The sequence below is a fragment of the Piliocolobus tephrosceles genome, chromosome 9 (assembly GCF_002776525.5).
Source record: "Piliocolobus tephrosceles isolate RC106 chromosome 9, ASM277652v3, whole genome shotgun sequence".
Lineage (NCBI taxonomy): Eukaryota > Metazoa > Chordata > Mammalia > Primates > Cercopithecidae > Piliocolobus > Piliocolobus tephrosceles.
Window position 1 is genome coordinate 86,663,634 of NC_045442.1, and position 13,464 is coordinate 86,677,097.

Here is a 13,464-nt window from a genome sequence, read left to right on the forward strand (position 1 = left end):
GTGTCCCCCAGCTGACCCACTGCTGTGACTTGATCACAGTCAGCATGCTCTTCCTTTGGAGTCACAGCTCAGATTTTGTTAATCCCAAGAAAAAAGTCCTGACATCGGTAGAGAAGAAAATACTAAAGAATTTTAAAATGGCTTATTCAGGAAAAATTAGTTTCAAAAGGTCTGGTAGTAGCTGTGTGTTACATTGCACACATTTCAGGAAGAAAATAGCAAGGAAAGTTGTTTCCCTTGTGAAATGGTTATCACTTGCTTTCTCATTCTAGAGTCTTCCTCATCCAAACCTGGAAAGAAAATCCCAGCAGGAGCTGTTTCTGTATTTTTAGGTAACATAACTTAAGGTTTGTTTTCTAAAAACTGTACGAATACTGTTTTTTCATTTTCAAAATTATCTTCTAAAGCCTGGCTGGGGACGAGAAAGCACCTGGGAGCTTCAAAGGGCTTTGAGCAGCTTATAGAAAGAGCTCATTTACTGATGTTAGCTCTTATTCTCCTAGAGCTCAGTGGCCTTGGACTTTTTTGTGTGTGAATGACCTGGTGATTCTCCATGGTGAGATGTTCTGTAGCAGTAATGGATGGAGGCTATCTGGCCCTGTTAATGCACTTTGTGGATTAACTGAAATGCAAAGTTCTTGGTGGGTGATAATTATTTTCTGTAAATCCAACAGGCGCACACTGGCTCACAGCTGTGGCTGTCTTGTCCCTCCGCCCACAGGAGACACGGATGTGTTTGGTGCTGCCTCCATTCCATCACTGAAGGAGCCCGAGAAGCCTCAACAGCCCACTCCAAGGAAAAGCCCCTACGTTCCCCCTCCCACTGGCCTCTTTGATGATGATGATGATGATGATGATGATGATGACGACTTTTTCTCGGCACCCCGCAGCAAACCTTCCAAAACAGGTACCTGTTCCTGCCTCTGTTTCTGGGACTTCAGCCAGAAAGAGAATGTTGCCTAAAAAGGACTTAAGCTCCCCTAGTTTTGTATCTCTTATAGTACCAGAATCCCTTCTCCAGCATTCCTGTCATTGAGCTGTTGTATCTGTACTTACACAGGTGTGATGCCTGGGAGGTCTCTTTTGTGAACCAATCTTTTCTGCTCTGTAAGCTGATTACTATGATTATTTTCCTTATAGAGAGCGGAAATCCTTTTCCCTATAACTTTTGCTTGCAATTTCCAGTTCTGACCTTTTGTATTCTAAAGTTTTAATCATACTTTCTTCCAGCCGACCTTAGTTAATTACATGAGCCGCATGTTGCATGCTGGCTGTTTAGTTCCCAGCTTCTCTTCTCTCTGCCAGAAAGCTCAGGCAGCCTTGGTCTTTCCTCAGATGATGGGGTTTTCATCCCCTTGGCCACTTTGGCGTTCTCCTTTCTTTTCCTCTTAAATGTAAGTCCTGTGTTCCTGAAGTCATTCCTGCAAATCATTTGTTTTTAAATGTGCAGATGAATCTCCCAGAGGCTTTTGTCAAAATGAAGATTCCGATTCAGTAGGTCCAAGGTGGGGTCTGAGAATTTACATTTCCAGCAAGCTTCATGCTCTGTAGATCACACTTGGAATAGAAAGACTTAGATTTATTGACTGCTTTTTTCCTGAAAAGAAAGGTAGATCCCTGCGGTGCACACGAATTTCAGCAAGTTGAAAAAATAAAAAAGGATGGCATAGGAATAGATGGAACCAGAATGCGTTTAGAAGCAGGCTGTCCGGACTTACCAATCTTTTCCAGTGTTAGATGTAGAAAGTAAGGATGGAAGCCAAAGTGTGAGGGAAAACGATAGCCTAGTTAATCCAGAAAGAGTGCAAATGGATGCAGAATGCACGCAGGTCTCAGTGAAGTTGACAGTGAGTGAAGGTAGTAGTGCTTTTTGTAGCTCCCCAGGACTCTCACTTAGTGGATATCTTTGAGAACTGATTTAGAATCACTAGTAAATTGATGCTGCTTTCTTTGACAACTCCTAGTCTCTTCGGACATTCATGAGTCAGTGACCTCATTTCAGCAACACATGCCCCATTTGGTACAGCAGTGCTTATGGTGGTGAAGATATTCATCAGTAGGGTAAGCTGTGGCCCTTCTATTCAGTGGAATATTGTGTGACTGTTAAAAAGAATGGGGTCTACGCTTGTTGACTTGGGAAGGTTTTATAGGTACATTAAGTGGAAAACGCAAATGGTAAGACACATTGTTCAGAGTATCTTCTTATTTATAGTCTTATTTGTAAATAACTAAAATTAATTCATTAGTACATCCTTTGGGGGAATTGGAAGCATGTGTGCTGAACTGTTCCCAATGTCCGTCTTGTTTGAGTAGACTGATGTAATTATGAGGGGATTTCATTATTTGCTTTCATCTGCTTTTGTACAGTTTGATTTATTTATTTATTTTTTTTTTTCCTGAGATGGAGTCTTGCTCTGTCTCCCAGGGTAGAGTGCTGTGGCAGATCTCGGTTCACTGCAACCTCTGTCTCCTGGGTTCAACCAGTTCTTCTACCTCAGCCTCCCAAGTATCTGGGATTACAGGTGTCCACCACCATGCCCAGCTAACTTATGCATTTTTAGTAGAGATGGGATTTCACCACCTTGGTCAGTCTGGTCTCAAACTCCTGACCTCAGGTGATCCGCCCACCTTGGCCTCCCAAAGTGCTGGGATTACAGGCGTGAGCCACTGTGCCCAGCCCAGTTTGATTTTTTTTAAAGCAGGAGCTGAGCCTTCATTTCTCAGATTCCTTAGATGATTGACTTGGTGGTCCTCTTAAGTTTCTTTCTTCCTCTAGATTTCTCTTCACCTTTTAAGTTAGTCCAAGCTTCTCTAACCACAGGAGACTGCTGCTTGGACAAGCATATCAGCCTCATGGTTAAACTGTTTGTTCTGTCTTTCAACTGAGCTGCTAATATGCTCTTTGAAAAATTCCAAGGGAAGAGTATAGTTTCACTTACTATTTCTTTATAAGTAACCAAGAAACAACATAACTTTTATGTTAATCTTCAGGAGAGAAGAATTTTTTAATATATGAATTTTATGGTAGAATTTTTTGTGGTAGGATTTTTGGCCTTATTGTAATTTTACACCTTGGTATTTTTAAAGGCAAAGTCCAATCCGCTGCCAATATCTTTGGTGACGAAGAAGGAGATCTGTTCAAAGAAGAAGCCCAAGCATTGCCAGAAGCCACTGTGAGTCGGACAGATGAAAATAAAGCAAGAGCAGAAAAAAAGGTGAGCGGGATGGAAGAGTTAACGCAGGAGCATTGATCTGTGGCGTTTTAATAATTCATCCGGAACCCAAAGGGAAGTATTGTTCCCTTTCACAGTCATATTGAAGAACTTCAAACAGGAAGTGGAAACAATATTGCAGTGAACACCCAAATAACTACCACCCAAACCGATCAGTTCTTAGGGTTTTGGCAAATATTTTATGGATGTAAACCTTGTTATGTATCTATTTTTTTCCTGAACTATTTGCATGCAAGTTGTTTGAACTGTTTGCTGCATGGAACTGTTTGTGTGTAGTCATTGTGACATTCTACCCCTAAATATTTCATTAAGCCTCTCTTGAAAAGACTCCCGTATAACCACAGTGCCATGATCAACAGCTGTGAGACTAACAGTAATTCTATAGTAGAATCTAATATCTAGTCTGTATTAGAATTGCTCCCATTTGCCCCAAAATGTCTTTGTAAAATCACCCCAACAAATAGAATACAGATTTAAAATTATATCGCCTATAGTTTATATTGTAATTTCCTCTCTTGTTCCCAAAATGCCCTTTATAGCAGCGGTCCCCAACCTTTTTGGCATTAGGGATGTAAGGAGAGTGCAACTTGCAACCTAGATCCCTCGCAGGCACAGTTCACAATAGGGTTTGCCCTCCTGTGAGAATCTGATGCTGCCGCTGATCTGACAGGAGGAGGAGCTCAGGCAGTAATGCTTGCTGCTCACCTCACCTCCTGCTGTGCGGCCCAGCTCCTGACAGGCCATGGACTGGTCTGCAGCCCAGGGTTGGGGACCCCTGCTTTATAGTTTTTTGGTGTGTTTTGATTTTTTTTTTTAAGAAACCCAGGATTCAGGCAGTGTGTCTGCATTGCATTTGGTTGTCCTGTCTCTTTGGTCTCCTTAATGTAGAGCAACACCTCCCACATCTTTTTTTTTTTAATGTCCAGCCACTTGTCTTGTAGAATGTGTCACATTGTGAATTTGCTTGATTATTTTCCTCTGAGTAGATTCAGAGTCAGAGCAGTTTTGGCAAAAATACAAGCAGACAGGGTTGTGCACTTCCCATTGGATCATCTCCCAAGACACATCAGGTCCACTGTCTGCCTCATTCAGACATGTTTGTCACTTGGTTGTTAGGGTGCCCACCACACTGCTTCACTGGAAAGGATCCTCTTCTCTTTTGCCATTGATAAGTTGATCTCTAAAGTGATAGTTGAACACAGTGTGAATATCTGTTGTCTCCCAGCCTTTTACTCAGTATTTTAAAAATCCATTGATGATCTTTTCCTGAATCAGTTAACATGTTAGCGAGCATAAACTACTGCTTTTTTAATTCTGTATTTCTTATTAGTTGACATTTTTCTGAAAGAAGATCTTTATTTTCCTCTCCTTCCCCTATTTTTATTATCCCTTTGGGATCATAATCCGTTGCCATCATTCTTCTTCTTCTGCTTTTTTTTTTTTTTTTTTTTCTTTTTTGAGACAGGGTCTTGTTCTGTTGTCCAGGCTGGAGTGCAGTGGTGTAATCACAGCTCACTGCAGCCTCAACCTCTTGGTTTCAAGTGATTCTCCAGCCTCAGCCTACCAAGTAGCTGGGACTGCATGCACACGACACCATGCCCAGCTAATTTTTGTATTTTTTGTAGAGTCTGGGTTTGACCATGTTAGCCAGACCATCATTCTTTTGATGCTCAGATTGACCTGCGTTTGGGCAGTGTGTGTGTCCCCAGCAGTCTTTAAGCCCTTCTGACTGACCTTTCACTGCTGTCCCGCACAGCTGATCCCTCCTCTTTCTACAGTCTCATCATGTCATGTCCTGGCTGCGAAACCCTGACTTTCTCCTGCCCGCCACCTAAGGCCCAGCATTCAGAACCTGGCAGGCCCATCAGGCAGCCTGCCTTTCCATGCTGTCTCTCATTGCATATGTCCCATCCGTGCACCCATTGACCCAGGCAGTGTGTCCTGCCCCCTGATACACCAGATGTGTCCTCTGTTTGTCTTACTGTTCTCTTAACAGACCCCTCGGCTTGGTGCCTATCACAGTAGAGACTCCGTGCATTCTCTAAATGGTTGATTGAGTAAACCCTCTTTTCTGGGTATCTTATTTGTTAATGCTTAATTTTTCGTTTTCTTTTTTTTCCCCCCCAACAAAGGTTACCTTACCTTCCAGCAAAAATCTCAAGTCCTCGTCAGAAACAAAGACTTCAAAAGGCTTATTTTCAGATGAGGAGGACTCTGAGGTATGGTATTCTTTTCCTTAGTTGTTGGTGTTGGTCTATGAATATGACATTGAAACTATTTCTGAATCAGGTTTTTCTCAGTGGAGTTATAAGACTTTTTGTTAGGTACTCCAGTTCTTTAAAAATTACGTCTAGAGGCCAGGAGCTGTGGTTCATGCCTGTAATCCCAGCACTTTGGGAGGCCAAGGCAGGAAGACACCTGAGGTTAGGAATTTAACAGCAGGCTGGCCAACATGATGAAACACTGTCTCTAATAAAAATACAAAAATTTGCTGGATATGGTGGTGCGAGCCTGTAATCCCAGTTGCTCAGGAGGCTGAGAGAGGAGATTCACTTGAACCTGGGAGGCAGAAGTTGCAGTGAACCGACATCACACCATTGCACTCTAGTCTGGGTGACAGAGTGAGACTTTGTCTCAAAATAAAAAAATGAATAAAAAATAATCTCTTGAGAGGATAGTGTCTTTGGAAAGCAATATGTTTACAATACTTTTCACTTTTGGGTTGGACTGTATTTACATTTCCTGTGATGAAAAACTCTCTCTTTAGGATGCTCAGATTTTAGACTGTTAATGGGCTCATGATGTGATGAGGAGCTTGCACCAGAGTAGAGGTCACCGTGCTCCTTCCTTTATTCACATTCTCACTAACTGGACCATGGCTTATTGCTGTAGCGGAAGGATTCTGGCATAGCCATCTGTCTTGTCGAGACTGAGACCACTAACAGGCTGTGGGACCCTGGTTCACAGGTTGCTTCGGGCCCTCCAGGCACCTTAGAACCACCTCTCAGAATTTCACTGCTTTTCCTGAGTCTCTCAGGCCTAGGTCATCTTAGATCTAATTTTAAGTTAGCCTTTTAGGAGATCAGAGACCTGTATGAGAATGTAATGGGAAGTAATAAGCCCCTTTTACAGAAAAATACGTGGACATGGCAGAAACTTACACGTATTTCAAGAAACTGTGGGCTCTAGGTTAGGCTCTCACGGTTGGACTTTGCACTCACAGCAAGGATGAACGTGGAACCCTTTGGAAGTAGAGTGATTGCCCTTGATATAAAGAATACCTTTGAGGCTATTATTTCACTGAAGACTAGTGTACAAAACATGGGAATTAACCAGAGTCCAGTTAAGTCACAACCCTGAGCCCTGAGAAACAGCATGATGGGGCCTCCACCATCTTATGCTCATGGATCCCGTGTGTCATCCACACCTGCACCTCGGGGTCTTTGCACCTGCCCCTGCCAGTCTGAGGAATGCTGTTCCCAGAATCCAGCTTGCTTCCTCACTCTTTCTGTGTGAGGCCTCCCTGATGAAATACACACAACTGGAAGCCTGCTAACACATGCCACCCTATACTCCTGGTCCCCTTTCCTGTTTCACTGTTTACCACAGCACGTGTTGCCAGGGACAATGTATATTTACTTATTCATTGTCTCTACTTCCCACTAAAGTAAGTGCCATGAGGGCAGGACTTTTTATTTCCTGTTTGTATCCTTAACAGCCTGTCCTTAATACCAGTGCTTGGCATGTGATAAGCCATCCAGTAATTGTCGACTAGACAAGAAAACCAAATGTGAGGAATTGCAGTGACTTACGAGGTGTTCTGGTTATTTGTTGCTGTGAAACAACTTAACTCCGAAATTTAGTGGTTTACAACACCAGTAGTTTTGTTGTCTCACAGTTCAAGAGGTTGACTGGGCTTAGCTAGGCCATTGTCACTGAGGGTCTCTTGTGTCTGAAGGTGGCTGGGCTGAGGATCAGCTCACTGCTACGTCTGGTACCTGGGCACTGGGGCCCCTGAGACATCTCTCATTAGCTCTTTGTGGCTGCCAGCATGTAGTCAGGGAAACCGGGCCTCATACATGCTGGCTCAGGGCTGTAGGAGAGATTTCTCAGAGAAAGCCAAATGGAGGCCATGTCGCCTTCTGTGTTCCAGCCTTGGAAGTCAACGGTGTTCCTTTTGCTTCATTTGTTGATCAAGATGGTCACAATGGCCCATCCAGGTTCATGGGGAGGGGCCGTAGGCTCCCCTTCTTGATGGTGGGAGTGTAAATGAACTCTCAGACTTGTGTGAAAACCCTCCCAAAGGCTTTGCCCCATGTGTGTCATCATAGAGTGAATGTTTTTATTGGATATTGTTGGGATTCTGAGGCAAGAAGTAAAACTAAGGCAGTCTAAGAGTTAAAGCTTTGGACCCGAAGGATCCAAATGTCCTTGAGTCCTTTCTGTATATCTCAAGTGTGAGGCTGACACTTTCCCTGTGAAGTCATTCGGGGAGAACATATTTGAGGTAATGGAAGTGTGTTTTTTTGCGGTATCAAGAAAGGTATTAGTTAAGGGTCCAAAACTGTGATGTTGACATTTGTTTTTGTTGTTTGCTTTGGTTTACTTTCCTTTTCTTAGAGCAGCAGAACCCTTTCTCTTGCCATTGTGTAACATGCAGGAGGGGCACGGGATGCCCGGAATTCCCCTTGTGGGCTCTTCAATCTAAGTAAACCCATGGAACTCCAGGGAGCACAGGGGAAAACCACTGTATGGAGGAGATCTCGCTTAGTGAACCCATTAGGTCTATATTTGAGGAGTAGACATCGACTCCGTAATTTAAAAAAGAAAAAAAAAAAAACTGTCTGAAGAGGTCTTAGAAAATATGTTCTTGGCCTATTTAATTGTTCGGCTCTTGTGTATTGAAGTTTCTCTTCCCAAGGGAATAGATGTCCCATTTTATGTTTCTACTTCATGTAGCTCAATTTGCAGGTCTTTCTTTGCAGGATAAGCTGATGTTTTATAACATTTTGAAAATTTCTTTATTTTTATATTTTTTACTTTTTTTGAGGTGAAATTTTATCTTTTTGCCAAGGCTGGAGTGCAGTGGTGTGATCTCGGCTCACTGCAACCTCCATCTTCCAGGTTCAAGCAATTCTCCTGCCTCAGCCTCCTGAGTAGCTGAGATTACAGGCACCCACTACCACACCTGGCTAATTCTGTGTTTTTAGTAGAGATGGGGTTTCGACATGTTGCACAAGCTGGTCTCGAACTCCTGACCTGAGGTGATCCACCTGCCCCAGCCTCCCAAAATGCTGGGATTATAGGCATGAGCCACAGCACCAGGCTGAAAGTTTTAATTTTTATTTATTTAAAAGGAGTAAGTCAGTTGGGTGTGGTGGCTCATGCCTGTAATTCCAGCACTTTGGGAGGCTGAGGCAGGTGGATCACGAGGTCAGGAGATCGAGATCACCCTGGCTAACACGGTGAAACCTAGTCTTTACTAAAAATACAAAAAAATTAGCTGGGCATGGTGGCAGGCACCTGTAGTCGCAGCTACTCAGGAGGCTGAGGCAGGAGAATGGCTTGAACCCGGGAGGCAGAGCTTGCAGTGAGCCGATATCGCACCATTGCACCCCAGCCTGGGCGACTGAGCGAGACTCCATCTCAAAAAAAAAAAAAAAAAGAAAAAGAAATAAATCATAATCTTAGGAGAGAAGGGTGTTACTAAATAAAATAGTTGTAGCTCCATTAATTTGGGAATCTAGCCCCTGTTTCTTTATTGACCCTGTCTAATCTCTGATTCTTTAGACAGTAATAGGAAGCCATTCTTATTTATTTACTTTTTTAGCATGGTGTAGGAAATTGATTTGAAAACTTCTTCCTGCCTCCTGTCATTGGGGTGGGAATTCAGAAGCCCCTTTGCTCTGCAAGGCCATCAGATCCTGTGGCTTTCCTCCTCCTTATCACCATTGCACACACCCTGCACAGACCCTGAGGCCTATCCCTTTAGGGCCACCTTTTCCACCTAAGGAAAGAAGCCTAGATACACGGCAGCCATCATGTCTGAGTCACTTGTGTTTTATACTCACCTGATATTTTTAAAACTGATATTCCTGCTAACAGCAACTTTAATTTCAATCCAACAGGATTTGTTTTCTTCTCAAAGTGCAAGTAAGTTAAAAGGTGCGTCTCAGCTCCCTAGCAAGTTCCCCACGTCGGTTTCCCTGTTTGATGATGAAGACGAAGAGGTAAACATTGTTACTGCAACACTGGATAATTTAGATTAGGAGAAAACGGTTATTGATGTAACTTTCTACCCAGAGGCTCATACACAGCAAAAGGTGGTAGGGAAGCAGTCAGGCTGCCTGAAGTTTATATAATAAAAATATTTCCGTTTTTATTTCAGTGACTTCTTCCTTATATCTTCCTAGCTGTGCAATGGAGAAGACATTAGATTCTTGATGCAGTTCTTTTTTGTTGTTGTTTTTGAGATGGCGTCTTTCTCTGTCACCCAGGCTGGGGTGCAGTGGTGCGATCTCAGCTCACTGCAACCAGGTTCAAGTGAGTCTCCTACCTCAGCCTCCCGAGTAGCTGTGACTACAGGCATGCACTACCACACCCGGCTAATTTTTGTATTGTTAGTAGAGACAGGGTTTCACCATTTTGGCCAGGCTAGTCTCGAACTCCTGATCTCAGGTGATCCACCTGCCTTGGACTCCCTAAGTGCTAGGATTACAGGTATGAGCCACCATGCCTGGCCTCTTGACATAGTTCTTATGGAGTGAAATCTATAGGTTTTATTTTTAAAAATCCACCTTTGAGAAATACAGTTGACCCTTTAACAGTGTGGAGGTTGTTTTGACTTCCATATTGCAGTGAAAAATCCATACATAACTTCTTACTTCCCAAAAACTTACCTACTAATAGCTTACTGTTAACCAGAAGCCTCATGGATAACATAAACAGTTGATTAACATAAAAATAGTATAGTATCTATTCATATATTTTTGTATTCCTGACATATCTAGCATTTCCTTAATTTTTTTGATATTTCTGGGCTATGTGGTTTGTCTGCAAGATTTTTCAAATTATTGCAAATGTCCAAAAAAATTTCAACATATTACTGATAAAACATTTGTGTAGAAGTGGACGTGTGCAGCTCAAACCTGTGTCATTCAGGGTCAGCTGTACTTTAGTCTAGAGGATGGATCAATGTTATACTCAGTGACCTACAAGAATGCCTTGGATCAAGTGGACATACAAAGGAGAAGGCAGCCGTGTCCTGACCATGGCCTTTCCCATCCTGGATGGAGAGAGCACATTGGGGAAGAGAAATAAGAGAGAAGACAACCCAAACCTTAACTCTGATGCAGTACTGGGCAGTGATGAACTCATAGGCTTTGCCATCAGACCCCTGGGTTCATATCCCAGCTCCACTACTGGCAAACCAGGGACCTGGAGCAAGTAACTTCACCTTCCTTACGCTCACGTGGTTTACCAGTGAGTAGGGTCATTGTGGCAGCTGTAACTACTGGTGTGACACTCTTGCAGAGTGCCGGCACACAGTAAGTGTATAGTGAATGTGAGCTTTGTCATTAGTATCCCCAGTGGACACCAGCTCATTACTCTCCTGGCCTGTCCTATATTACCGTACTCTCCTTAAAGGAGACTTCATCCAGGAAGACACTCCCTTCATCCATCCTCACACTCCAGGGCTGTTCACCTGCTGTTAAGAGTTTGTCCATCCTCAGACTCAGGCCCTCTGATGCTTTTGTTCCCCTTACCTGAATAAAAGCACCTTAATAAATACAACTTTTGGGGAGTGCTTGACCACAGAAGAATTTACAAATGCCATTAAACCTAGTACACCAGCAATTTTATTTAGTAAACTATTTCTTCACTTTGTATAAGCTCTTGGAAACTAATGAGAAACACAAGTCATGCCTTCCCTCCATCCCAGGAGTATGTCTTTCTTACCTGTAAAGGAGTGGAGACGGACCCCTAGTTCTCTCCTTTGAGGTATTGTTCTGGTTTCTCGTTTGCGGAGAGGACAGTGTGAGTTTCTGGCTGCTGCAGGGGCTCCCATGCCCGTTGCAGGCTGTAACCCCCTGAAATGAGCAGAGAGGCACTTGCCCACAGGGCGACTGGATGGGGCTCAGTTTCTCCTTGTACTTCGTGATCTCACTTGCATGTTGTCCTCTTGCTTCTTCCCAGCTGTTCTGCCTTCGAGTTCTATGGTAATCTCTTTCCCTTCTATGGGTGCAGTGGGAAAAGGCTGTAGTTTGGGATTTACTAGCATTTTGTGGGTTTTCCCCGCCAGAGGTGTTATTTGTATACCTGACTGGAGACTTACTTCCTAACAGTTTGATGTAGGAAGACATCCTGTGTTTTCTGTTGATAAAGTTGTCTTACCTTTCTGCCATTTGCTTTTCTAGGATAATCTTTTTGGGGGCACAGCTGCTAAGAAGCAGACATTGTCTCTACAAGCTCAGAGACAAGAGAAAGCAAAACCCTCCGAGCTCTCCAAAAAGAAAGCATCTGCCCTGTTGTTCAGCAGTGATGAGGAGGTGAGCTGAGGTTTCTCCTAAAGAAGAGGGGAGTATTTGATGGGATTTAAGAGTTAAAGCCATCCCAAGTATTTTCTTTTTCTACCTGTTTTATATCTAGTGACATTCAGTCATCAAAGGCGATGTTCACAAGATTGTCTTTTCTGAAGGAAGACATTTAATGTAATATATAATTTAAAGATGAATCTCTTCAGAATGGTTTGGAATAAATATGAGTCCCGCAGGATAGCACCTGCTCCTTCTAATGAGTTAGGCCGGCTACGGGAGAAATGATTTCTCACCCATCGCTAGGTTCATGGTCGAGTCCCCTATAACAAATGACAGATTAACCAGAGAAAAGTGTGCAAGTTTATTGAAGATAAGTTTTACCTGACACAGGAGCCTTCAGAAAGGAAGACTCAGAGCAACAGGAAATCCTGTGTCGATTGTATGCTGTCTGATGAAGAAGCGGGCAGTTTTGGAGAAGCACCGTTAGATGAAAGGGGTGTGACCTGATGGGAATAAGCTGGGGGAGCTCAGCAAGGCCTGTGTGGTCAGATCATTCTCTGCATCTTTAGAAATAAGGAGGCTCCTTTCCTCTGGGAATAGGGAGGACTGGAATGAAGGTCTTATGACCTACTCCAGAGAGGGTTAGAGGATTCTTCTATGGCCTGCTGCAGAGGAGAAGGGCCAGGGAAAGATCAGAAAGACCTTTCTGTTTCTCAGATGCCAAGGTGTCATATTTTGAGGTAGCATGTCCCGTATACCCAATGGCCATATATAGTAGTATCTTCTTAAATGACTACTGTGTTTCATTAATTTAGAACTATAGCTAGACATGGTAGGAGTTACCTATTGAGGTTAAACTCCTTTTTGAAGGAGTCTTACCAATATTTCGGTTTGTGATCTGGATAGATATTACCAAAGTCAGTAGTGAATATCAGTTAGTTTATTTGCTAACTCAATCAGATTTAGTAGCAGGAAATCAGATTTGGCTGTGCAGAAAAAGACTTTAAATATGATGATATTGGCCGGGCGCAGTGGCTCACGCCTGTAATCCCAGTACTTTGGGAGGCCAAGGCAGGTGGATCACAAGGTCAGGAGATTGAGATCATCCTGGCTAACATGGTGAAACCCCATCTCCACTAAAAAATACAAGTAGTTAGCCATACGTGGTGGCAGGCACCTGTAGTCCCAGCTACTCGGGAGGTTGAGGCAGGAGAATGGCGTGAACCCAGGAGGCAGAGCTTGCAGTGAGCTGAGATGGCGCCATTGCACTCGAGCCTGGGCGACAGAACGAGACTCCATCTCAAAAAAAAAAAAAAAAAATATATAGATAGATAGATAGATAGATAGATAGATAGATAGATAGATATATGATGATATTAAAAATCCTGAGTATTAAACATCATCCTGTGTTATTGCAGGCAAGTTAGGAGGGGGTGAAGTGGATATATAATTCACAGATATGTTCATGTTCTTACTGAAAGCAATTTAAAAATTCCAAAGCAGATTGCAAAAAAAAATGTATTAAAAGCTTATGTGGCCGGGTATGGTGGCTCACGCCTGTAATCCCAGCACTTTGAGAGTCCGAGGCAGGCAGATCACCTGAGGTCGGGATTTCGAGAACAGCCTGACCAACATGGAGAAACCCCGTCTTTATTAGGAATACAAAAAAATTAGATGGGTGTAGTGGCGCATGC

General features: G+C 43.2%; 1 protein-coding gene and 1 pseudogene across 2 annotated transcripts in view; both read left to right on the top strand.

Moving 5' to 3' along the window:
• LOC111529800 overlaps positions 1-13,464 on the top strand; it is a 712,005-nt pseudogene that overhangs the window by 166,202 nt on the left and 532,339 nt on the right. The gene's annotated exons all lie outside the window — the stretch shown is intronic.
• Positions 230-12,330, top strand: LOC113219682 (WASH complex subunit 2A-like). The gene is made up of 6 exons (XM_026446777.2): positions 230-332; positions 722-907; positions 3,088-3,215; positions 5,366-5,452; positions 9,362-9,463; positions 11,651-12,330. The coding sequence occupies exons 1-6, from the start codon at positions 245-247 to the stop codon at positions 11,789-11,791; spliced, it is 732 nt and encodes a 243-aa protein (XP_026302562.1). The 5' UTR covers positions 230-244; the 3' UTR covers positions 11,792-12,330.

Coding starts and splice junctions, on each gene's coding strand:
- LOC113219682 (XM_026446777.2), top strand. CDS start 245: ATGGTTATCACTTGCTTTCTCATTCTAGAGTCTTCCTCATCCAAACCT. Junction 3,216..5,365: donor AAGCAAGAGCAGAAAAAAAG/GTGAGCGGGATG, acceptor CCCCCAACAAAG/GTTACCTTACCTTCCAGCAA. Junction 5,453..9,361: donor CAGATGAGGAGGACTCTGAG/GTATGGTATTCT, acceptor TCAATCCAACAG/GATTTGTTTTCTTCTCAAAG.